Source organism: Ictidomys tridecemlineatus, chromosome 5 (genome assembly GCF_052094955.1).
Source record: "Ictidomys tridecemlineatus isolate mIctTri1 chromosome 5, mIctTri1.hap1, whole genome shotgun sequence".
Taxonomy (NCBI): Eukaryota; Metazoa; Chordata; class Mammalia; order Rodentia; family Sciuridae; genus Ictidomys; species Ictidomys tridecemlineatus.
Window position 1 is genome coordinate 90,541,872 of NC_135481.1, and position 27,482 is coordinate 90,569,353.

The 27,482-nt window shown below is 39.9% G+C and overlaps 1 protein-coding gene across 5 annotated transcripts; it reads left to right on the top strand.

The window, feature by feature from the left end:
* Positions 1–549: 549 nt before the first annotated feature.
* Positions 550–26,783, top strand: Haus4 (HAUS augmin like complex subunit 4). Of its 5 annotated transcripts, none has more exons than XM_078050346.1 (10): positions 550–680; positions 2,534–2,610; positions 5,385–5,527; positions 5,616–5,747; positions 6,342–6,476; positions 8,488–8,584; positions 9,284–9,429; positions 9,567–9,697; positions 10,055–10,123; positions 10,267–10,745. In XM_078050346.1, exons 2-10 carry the CDS (start codon positions 2,556–2,558, stop codon positions 10,448–10,450), a joined length of 1,092 nt encoding a protein of 363 aa, XP_077906472.1. In that variant the 5' UTR covers positions 550–680; positions 2,534–2,555; the 3' UTR covers positions 10,451–10,745. The 5 variants fall into 5 exon arrangements, with proteins under 5 accessions (XP_077906472.1, XP_021591267.2, XP_021591266.2 ...); XM_021735592.3 differs by lacking the exon at positions 10,267–10,745 and adding an exon at positions 26,102–26,783 and having other exon boundaries at positions 567–942; XM_021735591.3 differs by having other exon boundaries at positions 568–761.
* Positions 26,784–27,482: the final 699 nt, after the last annotated feature.

Sequence of the window (27,482 nt, forward strand, 5' to 3'; positions counted from 1 at the left end):
GGGGCTGGGTTTAAGACAGAAGTAAATGAAGAATGAGAGATAAAGCAGAGGGCAAAGAAGCCTGAGCAAGGAGAGCAGACCCAAAGTGCAGAGAGCTGTGCCAGGCAAGAGGTGAGCCAAGCCCAGGCGGGGCTACCCACTCGCAGGATGCGGGATGGAGGCAGGTCTAGGAAGGTTCAGCAGACCATTGTGGCAGGTTTAGGTTTCTGGACTGCTACCTTGACTTTAACCTCTCCGTGCCTTAGTTTTCCCCTCTGTAGAAAGGGTATGATGGTAACTTCCCCGTAGGAAGCTGCAAGAACTAAATGAAGCAAGGGAAGTAAACGTGTGACATAGCGCTAGCCTGACTCATCGTAGGCCCTCAATAATGTGAGTTATGAATACCATTTCCCCAACATTTGTCCGTAAACTGGGAAAGGTACCAAGAAGGCACAAAACGACCGCTCTTTCGCAGACAGTTCCACAACCCGGGTTCGCGGCCGTTAGGGACCAAGGGCGCGCGCCAGGAGAGGGGCGGGATCTGTCGTTCCCGCCTTGAGTTGGCCCCGCCCCCCTCACTGCGGCCTCTCGTGCACTTTGGGCTCCTGCCTTTGACCCGGCCTTCCCGCGCGGTCCTCCCGGACCTGGCTTCCCCCCGGTTCTGCGCGGGGCCCGAGTGAGAAGTTCCGGAGCCCCGCTGGGTGGGTGTCGACGCGGTCCGCCAGCCCGCCCAACCCCCCTCGGCACTGCCTCGGGAGCTACAGCTTCCCCAGAGTGTGCAGGTTTGCTTTCGAGGGGTGGCGGGCTGCGCTGCGGGAGAGGAGCGCTTGGAGGGTCAATCCGGCCAGCCCTCGGTCTCCGGCCGCGGAGGCCGCCCTCGCCCTTGGGAACCCTTGGCCGCCCAGACAGAAGGAGAGTCGGCGCCGGAGAGCCCGTACTGCATTTTGATTCATCTTGGGCCTTGTAAGGGTCACATCTTGTGAAAATACCTGTAAAATCAATTTAACGTTCAGTGCAGCGTGTAAAGACAGCTCTAAGAATTTAAAAGACGCCTGAGTCAGAACATTTAAATGCTTGGGTCCCTGTAGCAGCGTTTTAACACGTCTAAGTGCAGAGGGTGGAGAATCGAGCCTGATTGCCGCCACCGTTCACGCCCTGTAACATTTTAAAAGGGTAAAGAAAAATACCCATTAAAAAAACCTCTAGGGAGGGAACAGCTGACTTATTGAAATTTGGATTGGTCCTCATTTCCATGTGGGAAATTTGCCTGCAAAACTTTTTATTTGCTGGCTTAGATCAACAATAAACCGAATTGTTAAAAATACTGAGCTTAACTAAATAGTGGGTTTTGTTGACAAGTCGATGGTGTTATTAATTCTTAATGTCTCATCCAAGGCAGGAGTCGTTATCACAGTTTTGCAGGTGGAAAAAAAGTTTGGCATTAAAAAAAAGCATTTCCCTTAAATTCACACAGAAGCAACAGTGGAGCTGTAGATTTAAGTACTAGCATTCTAGAAGCCTTCTTAGCTGCTGCCCCCAGTAGACCATGTTACAAAACAAATGAGTAGTTACTTTGATGTTACTCATAAAAGGTGCGAGTAAACCAAATGTTCTGTGAACATGAAGTGTTAAATCATAATGACCTTCAATGTCTGTTTTGCTTTGGGAGACTCAGCTGCCCTTTGGAGTTTGATACCTCACCAAGAGTAGAGGGTGGAGCAAAAATATAACATGGAAAATAATGTCAAGGGAAGAATTTTGTCTTCTGAGTCCAAACAGTGCTCATCTTTACTGCCCCTCTAAGGTCATTCATTTCAGTGTGTTCCATTATTCTGGCAAAACAGCTGGAGCTCAGGACCCAGTCTCGCTGCATTAACTACACCTTTGCCTCACTCTGTCTGCACTGACCTGTCAGTCTTCCTGTCATGCTCTTTCCTCCAGGTGCTCTTTACTAATGCTGTTATGTGAAAACCAGTTGTTGTGCAACTGTGGAATGATCTGTCATTCTTGAAGGATGATTCTAGAATTTAATGATCAAAAACTACCAACTATTCTTCAATGAATGGACACACACACACACACACACACACAAACATCCAATTATTGTGAAATTTGGTAGCTGAGTTATTTGTGGGGAAAAAAAAAGACTTTTGATTGTTTTCTCCTCTTTCCCCAGTTCACTCATAACTGGAAAGCAGTAGCTCAGTTTTAACTTCAACATAATAATGGTGCTGGTGGGGGATCCTCCTGATTAGACCTTGGTGAATTGGAAAGTTTCTTTTTTAGAAACAAGCTCCTCCTTTTTAGAAAGCTTGGAACAAGTGGAGACATTTATGTGCTTGGAATGCCAAACATTTTGGCATTTGTAAGTTTGTCCATGAAACTGTGTAAGAGCTTGGAATCCTGGATTTGTGATATAGCCCCTCTCTGTAAGTAGCATCCCTGAGGTTCCTTCCCAGCTTGTGGATAAAAGAAACTCAATGCCAAGGTAGTTTAATCTGGAGCAGCCAGCTATTTATTCATCTTTTGTTTTCTTTCATTTGGTTCCACACAGATAAGAATCCCAAGAAAATTAAATGGCATCTGGAGATTTCTGTTCCCCTGGACAAGGGATGGAAATACTTCAACAAGGTAAGGGGAGATATTTGCAAAAGGTTTGCTGACTTACCCAGAGAGGTCTTATTCAGGTTCTTGCCTTCTTTAATAAAGAGAATTTTTTTTTTTTTTTTTTTGGTATCAGGGATTGAACCCAGGGGAGCTTAACCACTGAGCCACATCCCCAGCCCTTTTTAATATTTTATTTAGAGATGAGGTCTTGCTGAGTTGCTAAATACCTTGCTAATCTGCTGAGGCTGGCTTTGAACTGGAGATCCTCCTGCCTCAGCCTCCTGAGTTGCTGGGATTACAGGCGAGCACTACTTTGCCGGCTAATAAAAAGGATTTGTAATGTCTTATCAGTTTGTTTTCTATTACAAAAGTCTAAGCTTCTGGGAAAACTAGGATACATGAGAAATCTTGAACAGTCTCTTAATGGAAACAGATTACCCTAACTCCTGTTAAGTGTTGGTGTACTATCTGCTTGTGCAGTAGCAAGCATATTTTAAAGATAAGGGTGGCTAGCTAATTCTTTGAAGGCTTCCTTCTTATCTGTATCTTGAATTTTCTTATATCTTTTTTTTTTTTTTTTTTTTTTTTTTAGTACTGGAGATTAAACCCAGGGACACTTAACCACTGAGCCACATCCTTAGCCCTTTTTTATATTTTATTTAGAGACAGGGTCTCATTGAGTTGCTTAGGGCCTAGCTAAATTGCTGAGGCTGACTTTTGAACTCATGATCCTCCTGCCTCAGCTTCCCGAGCCACTGGGATTACAGGCGTGTGCCACCACTCCCAACAAATTTTTTTCTTAATATATATTTTTTTAGGTTGGTACAATGTCTTTATTTTATATTTATGTGGTACTGAGGATTGAACCCAGTGCCTCAATCATCCTAGGTGAACACTCTACCACAGAGTCACAACCCCAGCCCCACTCCCAGCGAATTTTCTCACATCTTATTCTTCAAAGTCTCAGCTCCTGCTGGGTGCAATGACACATGCTTGTAATCCCAGTGACTCAGGAGGCTGAAGCAGGAGGATTGCAAGTTCAAAGCCAGCCTCAGCAATTCAGTGAGGCCCTGAGAAAATTGATGAGATACTGCCTTAAATAAAAAAATAAAAAGGGATGGGGATGTAGCTTTTTTTTTTTTTTTTACATAAAGCACCCCTGGGTTCAATCCCTAGTGTCCCCATCACACACAGAAAGTCTCAGCTCCTTCTGTATCTTGAGTTCTTTCCATATCTTGAATCCTTGTATTTCTTAAATTCTCCAAGAACTTGAATTTCCTATATTTTTACGATTTCCATATTGAATCCTTCAATATTTTAGAGGGTGAAGGGATGGGGAAGAGGGAGAGAGGGGAAGAGGAAGAAGGGAAAGAGATATTGAGATTCAAACTTATTATTCTCTAAAAGAACCTTAGGTATGATGTTCCAAAGAATGAAAATTTTAGTGTTTGGTAAGTAGATGTAGAAGATTCCAGCAGAGAGCACCCAGAAAAGAGATGGAAAAAAAGCTCTAATTATATGGAATAACTAGAGAATCCTAATTTCCTTCATTTTTTCTCATGCTTGTGCTCTTCTGTGTCTACATGCATTATTCCTCAGTTCTACTTAAAATAATTAGAATTTGTTAATTTTTTTTACATACTCTATAGGTATATCTTTTCTTAGGCTTGCTTATATGACTAGAAATCACAGTCAAGTTGGAATTTTAAAATGTATGTTTTTCTATTTTGTTCAAGAACTCTAGTAATTCTGAATGAATTTAGGGTACTGAGTGATCCCTATTAAAATGTATTGTGTTTTTTAAGGTTTTTTGTTTGTTTGTTTGTAGTTGTAGATGATAGAATGCTTTTATTTTATTATTTTTATGTGGTGCTAAGGATTGAACCCAGTACCTCACACATTCTAGACACATGTTCTGCCACTGAGCTGTAGCTCAGCCCCTAAAATGTCTTTTACTGTTGATATGTTATTATTTTTGTGGTGATGGGGATTGAACCCAGGGCCTTGTGCATGCAAGGCAAGCACTCTACCAACTGAATTATATCCCCAGCCCAATCTTCTTTATTTTTTGAGACAGAGTTTCACCAAGTTGCTGAGGCTGGCCTAGAACTTGTGATCCTCCTGAGCTGCTGGGATTACAGGCTTGTGCCACCATGCCAGCTTGTTGATTCTTTTTGTCCCATCTTTACCAACTGCATTTCCATTTTCTTCCCTCTCTTCCTGCCTTTCTTTTTGTGTGTTTGGGATCTGGAGATCAAACTTGGCCTCATGCATACTAAGCATGTACTCTACCACTGAGCTATATCCCTAGCCCGCACATTTCCATTATCTAAGTCCTTAACTTTATTGGGTACTCATTTCCCTTTGAAATGAGTTTTATCCACAGGCATAGTGGCTTATGCCTGTGATCCCAGTGACTCAGGAACCTGAAGCAAAAGGATGTGAAGTTCAAGGACAGCCTCAACAACTTAGTGATAAGATATCCTGTCTCAAAATAAAAAATAAGGGCTAGGGGTGTAGCTCAGGAGTAAAATGCCCCTGGGTTCATTCCCTAGTACCACAAAAAAAAAAAAAGAAAAAGAAAGAAATGAGTTTCATTTTACATCTTTGGATATAAAATAAATATTACTTTGAGTATTATTTCTAGTTTCTAATTTGTTAGTTTTTCCTTTTAAATCCATGAGATTTAGAAACTTTTCTAACCAAAAACCCAGGTGTTTTGGAAGTGAGTATTATGTTCAGTTATATAAACTAAGCATCCTTACCTTTTTCCTTTTTTTTTGTCCCTGTGTCTTAAGTGTGTAGCAAGCAGTTTCCTCCTTGTAACCTGAGGGAAGAGGACCTGTTACAGAACCCCTATTTCAGTAAGCTGCTGCTGAGTCTCTCACAGCATATGGATGAGAGTGGCTTAAGTCTCCTCCTGGCAAAAGAGCAGGCTCAGGTAAGGGCCCTGAGAGAAGGGATGACTGGAGGAAGGGAAAGTTCTTTCAAGAGAGAGGTTTCTATCTGGGATATTTTTGGTTTTCTAGGCATGGAAGGAAATTCGACTGCATAAGACAACATGGTTGAGGTCTGAGATTTTACAGAGAGTCATTCAAGAGCTGCTTGTGGACTACTATGTGAAGACACAAGACACAAATTTAACATCTGAGGACAAAAAGGTGAGGCCAAAGAGATGAGGTAAGGTGTGTTACCAACTATAGAAATGACCAGGCCAAATGTGGCTTGCTTTGATGATGTGATCTAGGGCAAAGAAGAGCTTTGAGGAATGGGTTATTAAAAACAAAATGGGAGGCTGGGGATGTGGCTCAAGCGGTGGCGCGTTCGCCTGGCATGCATGCGGCCCAGGTTCGATCCTCAGAACCACATACAAAACAAAGATGTTGTGTCTGCCGATAACTAAAAAAAAATATTAAAATTCAAAAAAATAAAAAATAAAAACAAAATAAAAACAAAATGGGTTGTCACTCTTGAGATAGCTCACATTCTTCCTTGAATGTGTATCCACTTTCTAAAAATACCTCTGTCTCTGCCTTAAACAAAAGAAAAGAAAAACAAAAATGGATTGTAGTTATTGAGGAAAAGAGTGTGTTATCAAGGTTTTGAAATGGATTGACAGAAGGCATTCGCAGCTGAAGGGGATGACAGCTGAAGAGAACTCTGAAAGTATGAGAACTGGTTCATGAGGATAGAACAGATGGAGTAGGAGATGTTTTATAGTCACCTCTTTTTGCTTTCTATTCTCTCTTTCTCAGTTTCATGAGACCCTTGAACAGCGGCTCCTTGTGACTGAACTGACACACCTCTTAGGTCCTAGCCAGGAGAAGGAGATACCTCCATTGCTAGGGCTGGAGAAGGCAGACCTTCTGGAGCTCATGCCACCGTCAGAGGTTTGGAGTAAAGAATACTGGGAACAAAGAAGCAAAGTGTTTTATTTTTCCCCATATCTTTAGGTTTTTTTGTTAAGCTTAATTGTTTTTGCCAAAATGATACATATCTATGGTGGGCAAACTCAAAGAATAAGAAAAACATTACATAGAAGCAAATAAAAGATGGAATATTACATCTGAAACATACTATTATTATAAAAGCTTGATATAAATAATATTATACCTTCTATGCATACATAGATAGTGTAATCTGTTTTGGTGTAATACATTGTGGATTTTTTTTTCAAATCAAGAAATAGAATGAGCAGGATGTGGTGGCTCATGCCTGTAATCCCAGAGGCTTGGGAGACTGAGGCAGGAGGATCGCAAGTTCAAAGCCAGCCTCAGTAACTTAGTGATCCTCCTTTAGTGAGAACCTGCCTCAAAATAAAAAATAATAAAAGGTTGGGGATGTGGCTCAATGGTTGAACACCCCTGAATTCAACTGTCATCATCAAATAAATAAATAAATAAATAGGATGATACCTGCGATAGCACTCTTAGCATAGTGTCTAGGCACATAGTGCTATGTTCTTTTTTTTAAAAAGGATTTTTTTTTAGTTGTAGATGAATATAATACTTTTACCTTTATTTTATTTATTTATTTTTATGTGGTGCTGAAGATTGAACCCAGTGCCTTACACATGCCAGGCGAGTGCTCTACCACTGAGCCATAATCCCAACCCTAGTGCTATGTTTGTTTGTTTTTTAGTTATAGATAGGCACAATATTTTTATTTTGTTTATTTATTTTTACATGGTGCTGAGGATCAAACCCAGTACCTCACATGTGCAAGGCAAGTGCTCTGCTACTGAGCCACAACCCCAGCCCATATGTTCTTTTTTTTTGTGGTGCTGGGGATTGAACCCAGGGCCTTGTGCATGCAAGGCAAGCACTATACTAACTGAGCTGTATCCCCAACCCCATATGTTCTTATACCATTAGTTTAAATCACTGCTAGGACTCCATTATATGGATATACCATAATTTGTTTGACCTTATTGATGGGTATTAAGGTTATTTCCATATTTTTGCTGTTAGAAACTATGGTGAGATGAACATGCTAGTTCATGTGTCTTTGCCTTTGTATATATTTTATTTCTCTAACATTTGTGCTAAAAGTGGTATCACTAGATCAGCACATACATACATACACAGAACACATTGGTACATACTGCCACACTATTCTTTTTTTTTTTTTTTAAAGAGAGAGTGAGAGGAGAGAGAGAGAGAGAGAGAGAGAGAGAATTTTTAATCTTTATTTTTTAGTTCTCGGCGGACACAACATCTTTGTTGGTATGCGGTGCTGAGGATCGAACCCGGGCCACACGCATGCCAGGCGAGCGCGCTACCGCTTGAGCCACATCCCCAGCCCCCACACTATTCTTCAGAAAGGTGTTTCTAGTATTCCTAGTTCCCATATTTTCACAATGGGATCATATATATATATTAGTTTTAGGTGGACACACTATCTTTATTATATTTTTATGAGGTGCTGAGGATTGAACCCAGTGCCTCACGCATGCCAGGCGAGCGCATGCTATATCCCTAGACCCCCAACATTGGATCTTGACGGTATTTTTACTTGTTTCTTTTTTTTATGATGCTGGGGATTAAATCTAGGGCCTTGTGTATGTTAGACAAGTTCTCCACCACTGAGCTACAACCCAGTCCCTCCTTTTGCTGATTTGATAAACTAAAAATGAGTCTCCCTGATGTCTCTTTAAAAAAAATTTTTTTAAAATTTTGATACAGGATCTTGTTAATTTGCAATGGATGAACTTAAATTTGTGATTGTTCTACATCCTAAGTAGCTGGGATTACAGGTGTGCTGCGCCACACCCCACTTCTCTGATGGCTCTTGACATGTTTTCTGTGGTTAATATTAAGGTTGTATCATCACATATTCATTGGTGATATTTCCCTAGCTCTAACAGTGTGTTTGTACCACCTTTTGCTTTGGTGGTTATAGGATTTTGTGCAGATGAAAGCTCGTCTCCAGCTGGAAGTGGAGGAACAGCTCAAGAGGAAATGTTTCACTCTACTCTGCTACCATGACCCCAACTCAGGTGAGTGCCGGTCCTCTGTTCTGCTCACAACTGGCCTTCAGGGTTCATGGTCTACTGTTTTTTGAGAATAATGTATTTGAAGTATCAGAGATACCTATGTGTTTGTTTCTGGTGGAATAAAAATAAATGTTTTTGTAAGGACTCCTTTGATTTAGCAAGGTGACAAGTGGAAGTGTTCTCCTGCTGCAGGAAGAGATGAGTTCTCTCCTCAGGAGGATCACAAAGGCAAAGGGAGGAAAGGTCAGGCCTATAGGTGTTCTCTTATCTTCCCCCCCGCCCCGCTCTGTGGCTTAAGAATTCAGGGCCAGTGTAAAACTGTGGTACACACCTGTAACCCAGAGATTTGGGTGGTCGAGTCTGAAGGATTGCAAATTTGAAGCCAGCCGAGGCAACTTAGTGAGACCCTGTCTCAAAAAATATAAAGGGCTGGGGATGTAGCTCAGTGGTAGAGCATCCCTGGGATCAGTCCCTAGTTACACACAAACACACACACACACACACACACACACACACACACACACACACACACACCAGGAATCCAAAGTAAGAGTGAAGAGAACCTGACTGTGAGAACCAGGCATCAGAAGAAAACCTGGGAAGTCAGGCTTCAGAGCTAGATGTAGTACAGGGACATCGAATAAAGCCTTACAGAAGACAGTAGCAATTAGAATTTCACCAGCTCTTTATCTCTTTGCCCAGATGCTGACAGTGAAACCCTGAAGGCAGCAAAGGTATGGAAACTGGCAGAGGTCCTAGTGGGTGAGAAGCAGCAGTGCCAGGATGCTAAGAACCAGCAGAAAGAGCAGCTGGTACTGTTGGAGAAAAAGAGTGCCACCTACTCTCAGGTGTGTGGAGGCAATGTGACAGTCTCCACTTTCCTTTACTCTGACCCCACAGCACATTTAGGCAAGTCAAGGTTTTGATTTGCCCTCCTTTCTACTCTCTGTTCTTACACCTCTTCTGCTTACTCTTGGGGGATCAGGTACTTCTCCGCTGCCTTGCTTTGCTGCAGAGGCTTCTTCAAGAGCACCGACTGAAGACTCAGTCTGAGCTAGACCGCATCAATGCCCAGTACCTGGAAATCAAGTGCAGTGCCATGATCCTTAAGCTGAGGTAAGCTGTGAGTCTTGTGGATCTAAGGGATACTGTCTTATACCTCACCCCTCCATCTCTCATCCTTATCTCTTTTTTTTATCATGCCTTAACATTTGTGGATATCCAATAAATTCTGCACAGCAGCATTAGCCTTTGGAGTACCCAAAAGCTTTTTAATATTCTTGAGTCTTTTATTTTACAGACTTATGAAATAGGTGCTTTACTGTAAGATCAGTTGCTCAAGGATTCAGAGTAACCTTGTTTATCCCATCATTGTTTAGTCTGCATCTTGACTGTGGGTAGGCACTGTGTTCATTCTTAACTCTGATCCTGTCAAGGATCTTCCACATGACATTTCTTTCTTTCCTCTGTCAGGATGGAGGAGCTAAAGATTTTGTCTGACACTTACACTGCTGAGAAAGTGGAAGTTCATCGTCTCATTAGGTGAGAACTCCCAGGAATCTGTATAGTTATCCACAGCTTGTTCCCACTCCCTCCTGACTTGTTCATTTTAGCATGTTTCTTTTCTTGTCTACTTTCTGAGGACAAGCATCCTTATATTGAACCTTCTTTGCCCGGGCTCTTAGGGACCGTTTAGAGGGAGCCATTCGCCTACAAGAGCAGGACATGGAGAAATCTCGACAGGTTCTGAATACCTATGAGGTCCTTGGGGAGGAGTTTGATATGCTGGTAAAGGAGTACACCCAGCTCAAGCAGGCAACTGAGAACAAGCGCTGGGCCCTCCAGGAATTCAACAAGGCCTACCACTGAGTGTCTGCAGAGCCAGGAAGCATGATTTACGCACACCACTGCTGCCTCCTGTTTCTGCTGAAGGGACCACTTCCACCTGGGGCTTCCTTCACTATAAGGGGGTGGGGGGCACTTGCTGAAAACACTGCAGTCCTTTAGGCACCCTCCTGATTTATTTCCCTTGTTTACAATGACTGGGTCTTTTTTGGAAAATGTAGCAAGCAGATTTATATAATTTTATGCATAGCTGTTTGTCAGTGTCAGTCCTGTGTTGTGTTTGATTATTTCATGAATAAAATGATGATGTTATATCTTAGGATTTTAGTCATTTTCCCTGAGTAAAGATGGAAAAAGAACATCAAAGTCTGTGTGGAGGGCTGGGGATATGGCTCAGTTGGTAGAGTGCTTGCCTAACATGCACAAGGCCCAGGGTTCAGACACCAGTACCACAAATAAAAAAATAAAATAAATTCTTAATTATCATAAATAATCAAGAAACCAATTTAAAAAAAAAAAGACTGTGTGGATAAGGAGGAAGAACTGAGGGAATCCAAATAGAGCCAGATCTATAATGCTTATACAAATAGGAGGTAGAAGTGCCAGCCTGCCCTCATTGAGTCTTAGAGGCTACATTCTGAGTAAGCAGAAGTGTATTAAATCTGGGCTTGCTCTTGATGAACAATAATCTTCAGAGGAGTGCTAGGTGCTGAGGTAGATAGGAAACTATTCTGTCACTGTGGCTAACGGTAGGGAAGTTGCTATAAAGCAATCAGGCATTCAACTCAGTTATATAAGGACACACTTGTGCTCCTGGTTCTTTCTGGTTGTGATTTGAGGGCCATATGTCTCTCCAAAAGCAGGGGTGGAAAGAGATTACCCTGAGGAACCAAGTTCTACCTTACAGCAAGGTAGATGGGTTTGACTGGCATTGAAATTAGGGAATGGGAACAAAAGCAAAAGGCCTCTAACCTTCTGAATTAAAGAACCTACTCAGCTTCCCCACCAGTTTTGGGGGAGACTGGTTCAGGCATTCTTCTATTGAGGTGAAATGATGGTCTGCATTAGTGTGGGAAAAATTAAGGTCTTGAAGTCAATTATATATTTCTCTAAATGGTGTTTACCACTATTTTTTTTATACACAAATTTTGATCCCCACAAAAAATGAACAAATAGATAATGAAAAAAACTTAAGAGTCAATATTGCTTAATTTTATAATGTCCCCCCCAACTTTTTTGGGGGGAAGTTTTTGAAACTATAGAAAAATTGAAAGAATAGAAGGATGAGTACCAGTGAACCCTTTCTTTTTGGTACTGAGAATTGAACTCAGGGAAGCACTACCACTGAGCTACCTCCCCAGCCTTTTTGATTTCTTTTTATGTTGAGACAAAATCTCACTAAGTTGCTAAGGCTGGCCTTGAACTTGCAGTCCTCCTGCCTCAGCCTCCTGTGTCACTGGGATTACAGGTGTGTACTACTGTGTCTGGCTACCCGTGTACTTTTTTTTTAATGTTTATTTTTTAGTTATAGGTGGACAGAATATCTTTATTTTATATTTATGTGGTGCTGAGGATCGAACCCAGTGCCTCATGCATGCTAGGTGAGTGCTTTACCTCTGAGCCACAGCCCCAGCCCCTTTTATTTTTGCAAGAGGATTAAAACCAGTGGTACTTTTATCACCAAGCTACATCCCAACCTTTCTGATTTTGAGACAGGGTCTCATTACTTGCCCAGGCTGGCCTTGAACTTGTGATCCTTTCACCTCAGCCTTCCAGGTTGTTGGGATTATACTACACCCAACTGACAGTGTACCTCTTTTTTTTTTTTTTTTTTTGGTACTGGGGATTGAACTCAGGGGCAGTCAACCACTGAGCCACATTCCCAGCCTTTAGACATTCTGATTTTATTGGTATGAGATACAACCTTGCAGTAGGATTTCTTTTTTGTGTGTGTATGTGGTGCTGGGGATTGAACCCATGGTCTTGTGCATGCGAGGCAAACACTTTACCGACTGAGCTATATCCCCAGCCCAACTTTATAATTTTTTTAGGATAAATACTGAGGAGTGGTATAGCTGGGTCATATGGTGAGAACCTATTTCAAAATATAAGAAATTTTAAAAATGGCTTGGAGTTGGGCTGGGGATGTGGTTTAGTGGTAGAGTGCTTGCCTGGCATGCATGAGTCCTTGGTTTGACTCCCTAGTAACACACATATAATGATGATGATAATAAAAATAATTTAATTAAAATGAAATAAAATTAAATTTCTAGTAGGTTGGTTGGTACTTTATTGACAGTGAAGATATAGGACATTTACATCATTGCAGAAAGTTCTATTAGACAGCTGGGCATGGTGATGCACATATATAATCCCAGTTACTCAGGAGGAGGAGGCAGGAGGATCACAAGTTCAAGGACAGCCTAAGTAACTTAACAAGACTCTGATTCAAAAACAAAACAAAATAGGGTCTGGGGTAGTGGCTCAGTGGTAGAGTGCTTGCCTAGCATGCTAGCATGTGTGAGATACTGAGTTTGATTCTTAGCACTGCATATAAATAAATGAACAAAATAAAGGCCTATCAATGACACACACACACACACACACACACACACACACACACACACACACACACACAATACACTCCCCAAAAGAAAAAAGTAGAAAGGTTTGGGGATGTGATTCATTGGTAGAATGTCCTTGAGTTCAATCCCCAGTACTATGAAAAAAATATTTTTTTGTATGGGACAGAGATATAAGCCTGTATTTCCTAAAAATTAGAGTTAGGTCTTTAGGCTTGATTAGATTTGGATAAAAGATCTTTGCAAAAAGTACTTAACAGATGCTATTACATACTTCACATCACTGAAGCCACATCAGGCCAGAATATGTCACTATTAATTATGCTGAGTTTGATTGCTTGGTTAGGTGGTAATTGCCAGATTACTACTAATGTGATCTCTTTAATTTATAAAGGTATGTTTTATCTTGGTTGTAGCATCTAGAAATGAAATTTGAAAATCTCAAAATAGATCTTCCTGGGCTGAGGATGTGGCTCAAGCGGTAGCGTGCTCACCTGGCATTCGTGCGGCCCAGGTTCGATCCTCAGCACCACATACAAACAAAGATGTTGTGTCCACCGAAAACTAAAAAAATAAATATTAAAATTCAAAATAGATCTTCCTGATATTTATTATGACATTCATTTAATTAGGTGCTTGTCCTGAAGCAAACTAGGTTTTGGCATTTGGAATAATAATAATAATGACAATAACAACAGCAACAACAACAACAATAATAAAGAAATGGGCCTTGTCTTCAATTTTATAACCTATAGACAATAGCAGACACACAAAAACAGTCCAAGAATACAAAGTAATAGGAAGTAGAGCTAAATGTGTTGTGAACCAAGAGAAGCGAATTGGGAATTATAAGGTAGAACCTTGGTATGGAAAGCAGATTTGGTTCAAGCTTTATAGAAGCAAGTATGGGATGGAATTTTGGAAAAAGCAACAAAGACAAAGAGGAAGGAGTGGTGTGTGAAAAGGCACAGAATTAGGAATTGGTAAATTATGTACCAAAGAAAGACCTTCCTTCCTTCCTTCCTTCCTTCCTTCCTTCCTTCCTTCCTTCCTTCCTTTCACTGGGGATTGAACCCAGGGATACTTTACCACTGAGTTATATCACCAGCCCTTTATATTTTTTATTTTGAAACAAGGTCTTGCTAAATTGCCCAGTTTGGCCTTGAACTTGCTGAGGCTGGCCTTGAACCAAGTTGCTGGGATTACAGGCATGCGCCACCCCACCTGTAAAAATTTCATTTAAAGTGTTAATGTGACAGAAATTTAAGTAAGATCTTTTATAGTTTCAATAGAGACATGAGAGCTGGGGTTTAAGCGTGTTTAGATTTCTAGCTGGCTGAGAAAACAAAATGGTTTACAAGGCAGTGATTCCCACTCTGTCTCCCTAAAACAGCATGGAGATGGACAGTGAGCTATTTTTAATATATTTTTATTTTGTTTTGGTTTTGGTACTGGAGATTGAACTCAGGGACACTCTACCACTGAGCCACATCCCTAGTCCTATTTTTTATTTTATTTAGGGACAGGATCTCACCGTGTTGCTTAGCACCTCGCCATTGCTGAGGCTGGTTTTGAACTTTCAATCCTCCTGTCTCAGCCTCCCAAGCCACTGGGATTACAGGCATGTGCTAACGTGCCCAGCCTATTTTTAATATCTTCAAGAAAATGAAACATTTTTCTGCAACAATTCTGCACCAACTATTATTAAAAAATCTTTATCAGCTTAAAAACAAAAACATATGCCTTGAAAGAAAGAAAAAATAGAAGTATATATGATAGAAAAACATTGGACCACACATGCTCACACTCACTACCCCCAGCACACATCCCATTACCCCAGCCCAGCCTACCTCCTCAGAGTAACCAGAGTGATTTGGTATGTATAGTGCCAGATAGTAGTGAATATGATCATCAGAGTATGGTTGCATCATAATTTAACCATTCTCTTCATGATAGATATTTAGATTGTTTCCAGATTGCCAATTGCAAATATGCTTTGTTGAGTATATATAGATATATATATATATTTTAAAAATATATAAATGTGTATACATACACTTATTACAGGTCCTGCCTCTGTACTCTTTCAAAGTCATACCCTTCACTTTCCTCTTACCACATCTGATAAGTCTTGATCTTTCCCTTGGATGAGAGTGAAGGAAATCACCTATAGAACTTGGAGTAGGATTGCTCTGGATGAGGAAACTCTGGGCTTCTTGGACAAACAAAATCTGCTTGTGTACTCAAGGAAGGCTCATTGTGGAGGTACGCTGAGAAATGACCCTGCCACGATATATTGGGAACTCAGCGCCCCCTAGAGGCCAATCTGGACATCTCCAAAGAAGAGCGGAATTCCTGGGGTCCAGCCATGCTGTGCTGCTCCTCATACAGGAAGGCTTTCTTCTTGTTACCCATTTTGAAGGATTTAGACTAAGTTTGTTCAAGAAACCAATAGGTTTCCTTATACTTTGAAATAGTGGAGGTAAAGGAGTCAACACATAATGGACTGGATTAGCAATTGTAGAAATAGTTTACCCTAAGCGGGCTGGGGTTGTAGCTCAGTGGTAGAGTGCTTCCATAGCATGTGAGGCCTTGGGTTCGATCCCCAGCACTACATAAAACTAAATAAACAAAATAAAGGTATTGTGTCCATCTACAACTAAAACTATTTTTTAAAAAAGAAATAGTTTACCCTAAAAGATGGTTTGTATTTGAATGGCTAAGGTCCTGCTTAAGTGCTAAAGTCTGGTATCAGGAAAATGCAGTTGAAGTATAGAAAGACCTAAATGTACAAAGCCTGGCTGAAGAAAGAACATGTAACCAAAATCAAATAAACTACTTAGGGTTTAGAAAAAGGTTATCCAGAGAGTAAGGTCAAGGTTCTCAGGAGAAATTGAACTTGATATGGATTGGGCTCACATGATTGTGAGGGCTGGAAAGTCTGAAATCTGTAGGACAGGCTGGCAGGCTAGAGACAGGCAGAAGTGATGCTGCATTCTTGAGGCAGAATTTCTTCTTCAGGAACACTCAGTTTGTTCTTAAAAGGCCTTAACTGCCTGGGTGCAGTGGCATATGCCTATAATCCCAGTGACTCTGGAGGCTGAGGCAAAAGGATCACAAATTCGAGGCTACTCTCAGCAACTTAGCGAGGCCCCATCTAAAAAAATAATAAAAAGGATTGGGGGGTATAGCTCACTAGTAAAGTACCCCTAGATTCAATTGCTATTACCCCTTGTACCCCCTAAAAGGCCTTAACTGATTGGATGAAACCCACCCACATTATCAAGGGTAATCTCTTTTACTAAAGTCAACTGATTGCAGGTGTTAACTTCATCTATAGTACACCTTCACTGCAACATATAGATAAATGTTTGATGAAATATCTGTGTTCTAGAACAATCCAGTCGTAGTGTCAGAGGACTATCTTCAAGGTGCTGTGAAACTGGAGGGACAGATAGATCAAGTTAGATCAAGGATAGCAGAGTGCAATTTATGGGGGGGGGACTTCCTAATTAAATCAGGGTCCCGGGTGGCAACAAGGCTAATTGGATCCCTGCCATTTGGGTGAGAAAAAGGGGTGTATGTATGGGTTAGGACAAAAGCGATTTCATCCCAGCTGGAATGTACCTAGTTTATCTTAAGCTAATATCAGTCAGGCACATTCCTGGAGCCAGGGTCTGATTATAAAGCTCCACATACCACTCTAATGGCTTTGTCTATTTATAGTTTTCTGGGAAACTATACAGGAAAAACAGACTAGAAGCACTCAGGGACAATCATGGCAGTTAAACTTCAAGATGGCAGCAATCATGTCAAGCGATTAATCTATACAATCTGGGCACTGTAATAAACTGGCCAAGTCAACATATTAAGTTCACTATCAAACCAGTACTTCAGTTTTTTTTTTTTTTTTGAGAGAGAGAGAGAGAGAGAGAATTTTAATATTTATTTTTTAGTTTTCCGAGGGCACAACATCTTTGTTTGTATGTGGTGCTGAGGATAGAACCTGGGCCGCACGCATGCCAGGCGAGTGCGCTACCACTTGAGCCACATCCCTAGCCCCAGTATTTCAGTTTTTATCTAGCTCTAACTTGTTTGAAATGGACACTGAACGAGGGATCTGAGTTAGGTCACCAGAGAGAATGGTTACACTGGGGACAGGAAAAATCCATGGTTGCAATTCCTCTCCATAAAACAAGAATTTTGAAGCCTGGTGTGGTGGCACATGCCTGTAAGCCTAGCTACTTGGGAGGCTGAGGCAAGAGGACTTGAAGGTAAAGGTCAGCCTAGTCAACTTAGCAAGACCCTGTTTCAAATAAAACAAAAAGGGCTGGGAATATAGCTCAATGGTAGAGCATTTACCTAGCAAATGTGAAGCCCTGAGTTTGATTCCCAGCACTGAGGGATGGGTTTGAAACTTTATTAGATATCGGATATGATTTCTTAAGCATTCTGCATGTAGTAGGTCATTTAATTATATTAGTAAACTTTTGAAATTAAATAGCATTACTGTCTTCCATTACAATAGGGAAAACTAAGTAAGGTGTTGAAAGACACAAAGATGATAAATTGAAAAGCTCTGGCATGAACCCAGGAAGTCTGGCTCCAGAATCTGCAGCCCTAAAGACCCTCTGATGCTTGGATCCAAACATACACCCTCAAAGCAACATCATATGTATGGATTTGGCCTTCCGGGTTTCCTGAGGGATGGAAGGATGGCTCCATAAATCAGATGAATACCCCTATACCACTGGAAAGCACCATCCTTCCATGTACATTGACAGTGCAACCTAAATACTGGTCTCTAGTGAAATACCGGGGACTTGAAGTTACATAGAGCCTGCTAACAAATGGAAGCATTGAGCTGACAAAGTGTGGCCAGTCCCTGAAGCAGAAGACTTCGCCAGTGTCCTAGACCTACATCTCTAAGAGATGAGCTAGCACAGCCAATGGCCATCTTTCCCCTCCACTGCCCCAACCTACTCGGGTCCTCATTTTGAGTCCCTGCAAATTGTCCTGACTGCCTCTCTTCCCACCTAATATGCTTCTCACTGCCACCTCAACTTTCATGATGACTTTGGTTTTCTTTTCATAAATATTTTATAATTTTAACTTCATTTTGTCATTTCTCTGATCAAAATACTCAGGTCAGTCAGGCACAATAATGCACACTTGTAATTCCAGCAACTTGGGAGGCTGAAGCAGGAGGATCCCAAGTTTGAAACCAACCTCAGCAATTTAGGTCCTGTCTCAAATTTTAAAAAGGGCTAGGATGTAGCTCAGTGATAAAATACCTCTGGGTTCAATTGCCAGTATCCAAAACAACAAAAACCCCTTAAAAACCATACTTCAGATCTCCCCATTACATACCAAACAGTTCACACGGTTTAGCTATGGATTCAAGCCTTCAAGGTGTAGTCCCGTTTTCCAATCTTCCACCCTGCTTGCACACTAAAATCCCTGATGGACCCACCCCACTAGCACACTAAAATCTGTGATGGGCCCATTTACCACTTCATGCTTTCCTGTGCTTGTTTCTAGAGGGAACTCTTCTCATAAAACCCTATCACCTTTGAGACCCATCTCAAATTCTGCTTTGCCATTATCATTCCAGTTAGAAGAGTTCTCACTACTGTTTAAGTCCCCACAAACACTTTGTTACAACTTCTTTAGGGCACTTACCAGGCAAACTTGAATAGCCATCACTATGTTAAGAAGCACATTTGACCTATCTAAAATATTGGAAGTTGGAGGCAGGTGGTTGTAAAGCAGATGTTCTCAATTGTTTTTGGTCTCAGGACTGCTTTACTCTCCTAATGATTTTTTAGGATTCTAAAGAGTCCTTTGGAAATCTGTATCTTTTGTTTACTTTATATGCCGTGTGGGCAGGGGGCACAAGACAGTGGTGAGCATTTTGGTGAGTAAAGCTTGCTTCAGAGTTGAGAAGAGCTTCTCACACTATATCCCTGTCTTCCTCCAGTTCTCAGCACAATTGTTGCTCTTCAGTCATATCACAATCTGAATCAAAAAAGTATTTTTTAATGATTTTTCCCTTTATTACAACCAACCCTGATAATGCTCGTTAGTGCCTATCACCAGATCTCCATCCAGCTCAGTTATCAGACATGCCTACACAAGACCCTATAATGCCTGGAAGTTGCATGGGCACTGCAAAGGAGAGAATCTAGAATAGCCAAGCCTATCAGTCTCACAGTATCACCCCTTACCCTTAACATTCCATACAGCTGTAGAGTTCATCTGTTTGTCCATCTGCTGAAATGAGAAAAGAAAAATTCATGCACTGATTTAAAACAAACCAAAGAAAAAAAAACTAAAAATAAAATCATTTTCTTTCTAGCTGAACAAAAATGTGCAGTTAATACTTGGCACTTGAAAATGCAGTAGTGAATGTGGAACCAAGCTGTCTGTATATCTGGTACTCTCTGCTTTGTTTTCCTTACCAGTATTCTGCCTAATGTTTGCTTCTGTGATGGTTATATTGCCTAGCAAGCACACCTGTGGTTGTGAAAATAGTATAGCAAAAAACAAAAATCCCCCGTTATTGATGTACTAGATTTGTGTGTCTTTTAAACAGTTCTAGTTTCACCTTACACAGAATAATCAGGAAAAGTGTAAAAACTCAAAAGTGAAATAAAAAATTTTATCAGTTAAAAAAAAAGAGCTTTTTTTTTTTTTTTTAGTTGTTGATAGCCCTTTATTTATTTTATTTATATGTGGTACTGAGAATAGAACCCAATGCCTCATACCTGCTGGGCATGTGTGCTACCTCTGAGCCCCAGCCTCCCAAGAGCTTTTGTTTTTATAAGTTTTATCTATAGATATTTCCTACATTAAAAATTAAAGCTAGAATACTTAAAATATTTATTCATTAGCAGGGTGCAGTGGCGCATGCCTATAATCCCAGCAGCTCGGGAGGCTGAGACAGGAGGATTGTGTGTTCAAAGTCAATCTCAGCAACAGTGAAATACTAAGCAACTTGGTGAGACCCTGTCTCTAAATAAAATACAAAATAGGGCTGGTAATTTGGCTTGGTGGTCAGTTCCTGTGAGTTCAATCCCTGGTACAAAAAAAAAAATTCATTTGTTTTTAAAAGTCCATTGCATGTTGGGGCTGGGGATGTTGCTCAAGTGGTAGTGCGCTCGCCTGACATGCACAGGGTGCTGGGTTTGATCCTCAGCACCACATAAAAATAAAATAAAGATGTTTTGTCCACCAAAAACTAAAAAATAAATATTAAAAAATTCTCTGTCTCCCTCTCTCTTAAAAAGAGTCCATTGCATGCTAATATAAATAATACATTTTAATAAAAACAATTTTCCAAAAGACAGAGAGAAGAGAGTGGAATTGTTTCATATTTTAGGAAATCTCTTTGGTATCTGCCTTAATAGAAGAAGCTAGATTCTCATATCTGCTTCTCTTTGTGGAGATATGCAGCTTAGGCAGAAGCAAATAAAGAGAATCTTGCCTCATATATTCACATAGGAGGTATTAATGCACATTTTGAACCTTGGACCACAATGGCAAATGCTATCATAAAAGAAAAATAAATTCTCTGAGAATCAGAAGAACCAGATTTCTTATTATGGCTCTTCCATTTAATTGAAGCATTAATTTGTTCAAGACACACTTCAGTTTTCTTGTCTACAAAATGAGTATATTTATAATTCCTACTTCACAATTTAATCTTGAGGATTGAGATAATATGTTTAAAGTTCTTGGGACTGGGGATGTGGCTCAAGTGGTAGCGTGCTCGCCTGGCATGCATGTGGCCTGGGTTCGATCCTCAGCACCACATACAAACAAAGATGTTGTGTCCGCCAATAACTAAAAAAAAAAAAAAAAAAATATATATATATATATATATATATATATATATATATATATAATTCTCTCTCTTTAAAATAAATAAATAAAGTTCTTGCATGAGTAGAGCTTAATAAATATTAATCTGGAGGACTACCATAGGCTAGGAGGACTACCACATTATTGCTATGATATGAGAGTAACTGCTGAAGCTTGGACAGCTACAGAAGCCTACAGAGAATGGCATTGGATAGACCTTTGAAAGAAGGGATGTAAACTAGAAAGAAACAGCACAATAGTGCATGCCTATAATTCTAGCCACTCACCCACTCATGCAGGAAAATCCCAAGTTCGAAGTCAGCCTGGGCAACTTAGTGAGTAGAGAGACCTTGACTCAAAAGCAAATTTTAAAAAGAACTTGACTAAAAAAGAAAAACAACAAAAAAAAAGGACTTGGGATGTAGTTCAGTGGTAGAGCGCATTTGCATAGCATGTATGAGGCTCTGGGTTTCATGCCTAGTACTATCAAAAAAGAGAGCATAAGTGTAATACATACTTTAAAATGCTGTCTGTAATATTTTATCATGCTCAATATTGAAAATTGAGAGAAAAGATGATTTTTTCCATAGTTGAGGTAATTCTGTATGTACAATTTGTAATCTTTGCCATTTAATGGCTTTCTGTGTGTTTGTGTGTGCACTACGGAATTGAACCTAGGTGCGTTTTACACTGAGCTACATCCCCCGTCTTTTTTAATTTTTTTTTTTTTTTGAGACAGGCCCTCACTAAGTTGTTGAGGTTGGCCTTGAACTTATAATCTTCCTGCTTCAGTTTCCTAAGTCACTGGGATTACAGGTGTGAACCACCGATTTAATGATATATTGTGAGCATTTCTCTATATAATTAAATTTTCTTTGACAACATTGATTTCTGAAAAAATTATTTATTTATTTGTTCTAATTAGTTATACCTGACAGCAGAATGCATTTCGATTCATGGTACACAAATGGAGCACAATTTTTCATTTCTTTGGTTTTATACACAAAGTAGAGCCACACCATTGTGTCATCATACATGTACCAGGGTAATGATGTCCATCTTATTCCACCAGTTTTCCTACCCTCATGACCCCTCTCTTGCCCTCTCTCCCCTTTGTCCTATCCAGAGTTCCTCCATTCCTTCCATGCCTCCCACTATAGAGGTAAGCATCCACTTATCAGAGAAAACATTCGGCCTTTGGTTTTTTTGTGACTGGCTTACTTCGCTTAATATAATATTCTCCAACTCCATTTACCTGCAAGTGCCATGATTTTATTCTTTTTTTAATGCTTTAAAAAAGAATAAAAGTGTGCTCACCTCGCATGCGTGGGGCGCTGGGTTCAATCCTTAACATCACATAAAAATAAAATAAAGATGTTGTGTCCAGGGCTGGGTATGTGGCTCAAGCAATAGTGCGCTCACCTGCCATGCGTGCCGCCCGGGGTTCGATCCTCAGCACCACATACCAACAATGATGTTGTGTCCGCCGAGAACTAAAAAATAAATATTAAAAATTCTCTCTTAGAAAAAAAAAAGATTTCTCTTAATCTTTGTCCTAGTTTATGAAGGTTGTCTATGGTAGCATCCTAGAAAGGAATTTATAGATGTTATTTTTTATTTTGGGGGGGGTACTGGGGATTGAACTCAGGAGTGCTCTACTACTGAGCCACACCCCAGCCCTTTTTTGTATTTATTTAGAAACAGGGTCTCACTGAGTTGCTTAGGGCCTCATTAAGTTGCTGAGGCTGGCTTTGAACTTGCAAACCTTCTGTCTCATCCTCCTGAGCTCTGGGATTACAGGTGTGTGCCACTGTGCCCCGTGAGGATGTTTTAATGTTAAGATCAAAGGTTCTGGGGCTGGGGTTGTGGCTCAGTGGTAGAGCAGTTGCCTAGCATGAGCAAGGCACTGGGTTTGGTTCTTAGCACCGCATATAAATACATAAAATAAAGGTCCATTGACAACTAAAAAATATTAAAGAAAAGAAAAAAAGATCAAAGATTCTCCAGGCTCTAGTTCCTGCATCCATAGAAAAAAAGCACTTTTTATCTGCCAGGGTTCTTGTGAATATAAAGTGTTTTTCACATAATTTGACACAAAATAATAGGTTAATTAATGTTTGCTGTTATTATTATCACAAATTAAATTCATATATTTAATCATACATATAACCAGCCTATTTCTGGGCTATTGATTTGGCTCTTTTATTCTATTTTTTACCAACTACAGTAACTGTTTATTTGTTTGTATATTATTTGTTTCACAGTGTTTGAGGTAAAAGAGCTAAAAATTTGAGATTTCCCTCTCTCTTTTTGAGTTTTCTTTGCTTTTCTTGTCTGATTTTATTGCAGATGAACAGTAAAATTATTTTTATCAAGTAACAAAAGATTCCATTAAAATCATGATTGAATGTTGTAAAAGTGAGAAATTATTTCAGTAAGCACTGACAACTTTATAGGATTCATTTTTTTTCTAAGAATAAGGTTTATTTCTCCAGTTTTTCAGACTTCTATTATATCTTTCAGCAAAATTTTGTAATTTTGCTTATATAGGTTCCTAATATTTTTTTCAGAAAGTTACAACTAAGTATTTCATCTTGATGTTACTTTTATCATTGCGGATAGGGAAAATCCTAGTAACAATAGCTAACGTATATTGAAAGTTTACCATGTGCAGAGTAGAGTCTAAAAACTTCACTATATTAATAATTTCATCTTTATAACAACTTTTTTGAGATAAGAATTACTATTTACATTCCTATTTTATGAATGAGGAAAGTGAAGCCAGAGGCTACATTCACTTGGTTAGTACATGGATGAACAAGGCTTTAAACTCATCCACTCCACAGGCAATACCCCTAGCTAAGATGTTACTGGGATCTTTTCATTTATTTATTTTACATTACTGGGGATCAAACCCGGGGGCTTACACATGCTGGGCAAATGCTTTACCACTGAGCTACATTCCCAGTCTGGATGTTTTTATTAATTATGTCTTCTAAGTGTTTCTTGGTATATAAGAAGGCTACAGATTCACATTTGTCTGCATCACCTGACTTCTCTGCATTGTATTATTCTCATCACTTAAAAATCGATTCTCACAGATTTTCTATGCATTCAATCATATCATCTGCAAACAATGATAAATTTACTTCTCCCATTCCAAAATTTATAACTTCTTTTTTCTATTTCCAGTTTCATTGTATTGAACCTTTCAGAATACTAAGATTATTTAGTTATGAGACTAGACATTCTTATTTCATCTTTACCTGAGTTGTTGAGTTTATATAGATATATATGTATATATGAAGAATATTCAAATATTCAGACTACTAAGAATGTTTATAGGACTGGGGTTGTGGCTTAGTAGTAGAGCGATTGAGAATGTTTATAGGACTGGGGTTGTGGCTTAGTAGTAGAGCGATTGCCTGGCATGTGTGAGGCCCTGGGTTTGATCCTTAACACCACATATAAATAAAGAAATAAAGTAAAAAGTCCATTGGCAACTAAAGAATATATTTTTTAAAAGAATGTTTTTAGAAAATAAAACTGACTTAATATGCTTTATTCTTTGGCTATTAAAAAGGATCAATTTTTTTATTTTGGTAGTACTGGTGATTAAAGGACACACTATCATTGAATTACATTCCCAAACTCTTTTTATTTTTTATTTGAAATAGAGTCTCACTAAGTTGGTAAGGCTGCCCTCAAACTCATAATCTTCCTACCTCTTCAGCCTCCTGAGTAGCTTGGATTACAGATGTGCACCACCACCACTACTTGCCTTGTTTATTTTTGACCCATTATATAAATTTCTTTACACCTAACCTGTGTTAAGTCCTGGGATAAATCCTAATTGGTCGTGTTATATAATTATTATGTTAATACACTGTTAAATTTTGTATTAATTCTAAATATTTTAGGATTTTTACTTTATATCCATAAGTGAGACTGGCCAATAGCTTTTTTGGGGTGCTATTCTGATAGGTTTTGATATTAGGAATGTTCTGGTTTCATAAATAAATTGAGTAGTTTTCCATCTTTTTCTATGTTCAGAACAGTGCCTGCTTTTTCTATTCATTTTGACAGATAAATACCATATAATAGAGATGACAAGGAAGAAAATGCAAATTGGCACAGATTATTTTGCCTCAGTAACTCTGCCACTTTGTAGCTAGAGGACAGCTTTGATTGTGAAGAAGCAATTTGGAGCAGTAGGAGGGTCAAACCTGCTGTTATTGTGTTGTTGAAGAGTGTGGCGGGCTGGACAGGCACTGAGGTGAGCTAGGTGAACAGAGGTGGGTCTGGTGGAGAGGCAAGTACTGAGGGAGAAGGTGAGCACAACAAAAGATGAAAAGAGGCTTTACAATGGATTGGGGGTGTTTACACAAAGACCAAAAAATGGGGATCAGATAGAACTGGGTGTGAAGGCAAGGAATACTGGCGGGCTTGGTGGGAGAATTATCTGAGAAAGTACTCCTTCCCTTCCAAAAAAATCTCTAATGCTCTCTGGCCTGTTGGTCATTGGCTCCTACTGGAAAAAGTAACCAAAGCATTTGCCCTCTGTGTGAATCTTCATCCCAGCAAAGGCCTACATTCTATCTACAACAGTAATTCACATGCTTCAGAGTTCAGTGTGGAGGGCAGAGCAGACGGAAGCAGAGCATAAGATCAATGTCACCAACTTTGACTTAAAGCCTAGTACATGCAGCCAAGTCCTAAAAGAGATTCTGTTTCTTTTTCAGTCTTTCCCTTCTTGCTTCTCTACAGCTCAGATAGGCAAACCCACACTTACATACTTTTTTTTTTTTTTTTTTTTTTTTTTTTTTTTTTAAATAGCCTATGAAAGCTCTGTAGCAAAGAATGGGAGTAATGTGGTTTGGAATTACTGTGAACTATTTAGCATGATGCTTGCCACATGGCTGAGGTCATTTTGAATGAAAAAACAAGGTCAACACAGACAAATGAAATTCAGCCCATGTAAACTTACTTTGTCAGTTAAACATTTTAAGCTTTTTTTTTGTACATGGGCAGAATGCCTTTATTTTGTTTATTTTTTTGTAATGCTGAGGATTGAACCCAATGCCTCACATGTGCTTTAGGCCACTGAGCTACAGCCCCAGCCTGGCTCTTTCTTTCTTTCTTTTTTTAGACAAAGCCTTTTGAAAATTATTTTAACTGGTAGAAAAACTGACATAACTGTTTCATAGATTTCCTTCTTTTCCTCTCACAGGAATGGGTACTAACAACCAACAGAACCACCAGTTTGACATCAGAAGTGAGCTGCCAGAGGCACAGATGGTCCATAACCCAGATAATTAGCATCTGAAGAAGAAACAACATGTAATAAGTCTTCTATGAATGTAGAATTGGGTTGGGCAAAACTGCAGCAAACAAGCATCAAGCCTCCTCATCAACTCCTTTTGACTTGTTAACATGTCCATAGAGCACTCATCCACTTCCTGTGGGCAACTACCTACTGGAAAGACCTTCAGGAAAGAATTCCAAATATATTCTGTAGACACTCCACCCTAAAGGAGAGGACCATAACTCCCCTTTCCTTAGATACGGGACATACATAGTAACTTCCTTCCAAAGACTACAGTATGGAAAGTTGGGGTTAGGCAAGTGGGAAGGAGAGAACCACTTTGCAGTGGAGAAAGCTGACAAACTCTACTTTTGCCAGGTGATAAAAGTTAACATCAACAGTCATAAATCATGGTGATTACTATCCAAGTACTCTTGATATGATGTAACGAAAATGGCATTTTACCTCTCTGATCTTCCTTCCTAAAAACAGACAACCCTAGTCTAATCATGAGAAAAACATAAAATAAACTACGAAAGAGGGGCATCTTACAATATACCTCACCAGTACTCATCAGAACTATCAATCATCAAAAACAAGGGACAGCTGAGAAATTGTCAAAGCCAATAGAAGCCTAAGGAGACATGACAACTAAATGTGACATAGTATCCTTCATGGAATCCCGGAGCAGAAAAAGATATGGTAACAACAATATAATAATAATTTTAAAATGGGACAAAAGCACCTCCAACCCCTTTGTAGTACATTTAGTTATTTGGTTTTCTAACTTTCATCCTCTTGGGGCACTTACATAAATATCCTCAAAGTATATCCTTTCCACACCCTTTCTGTGTTTCACAGGGCTCTGTCCACCCCCGCCTCCGGGGCCACGATGATCATCCACTCTTATGGCTTCAAACTGCTTTTCCTCTGGAGACTTCCAAATCTTGTCTGATTCGGATCACTGTTCATGCAACTCTGTATTACACAGCGCCCCCTGGACGTTCAATTCAGCATATCCAAACCCAAACCCTGATTCTCCCTAAAACATTACTCTAGTTTCTCGCCTGTGTTACTGTGCAGAAACCTGGGCATCCCCCTGACTTCTTTCTCTGGGCTCCCCGCTAGCCATCCCCTGAATTCTATCAGCAATTCCTGTGTAGGGACTCTAGCACGTATTCTCCTCTGCAACCCCCACTACGGGCCCTCAACACCTGTGAGGCTCCCTGCCTTGAGGTGCTCCATTATCCTCCCTAGGTCTTTCCTAGCTTCATTCTTTTCCTCCTTTTCTGTGTCTCTAGCAGCT

Excerpts from the sequence above, each read along its gene's own strand:
- Haus4 (XM_078050346.1), top strand. The coding sequence starts at position 2,556 with ATGGCATCTGGAGATTTCTGTTCCCCTGGACAAGGGATGGAAATACTT. Across the intron at positions 5,748-6,341 it reads TAACATCTGAGGACAAAAAG|TTTCATGAGACCCTTGAACA; the intron begins GTGAGGCCAAAG and ends TCTCTTTCTCAG. Across the intron at positions 8,585-9,283 it reads CTACCATGACCCCAACTCAG|ATGCTGACAGTGAAACCCTG; the intron begins GTGAGTGCCGGT and ends CTCTTTGCCCAG.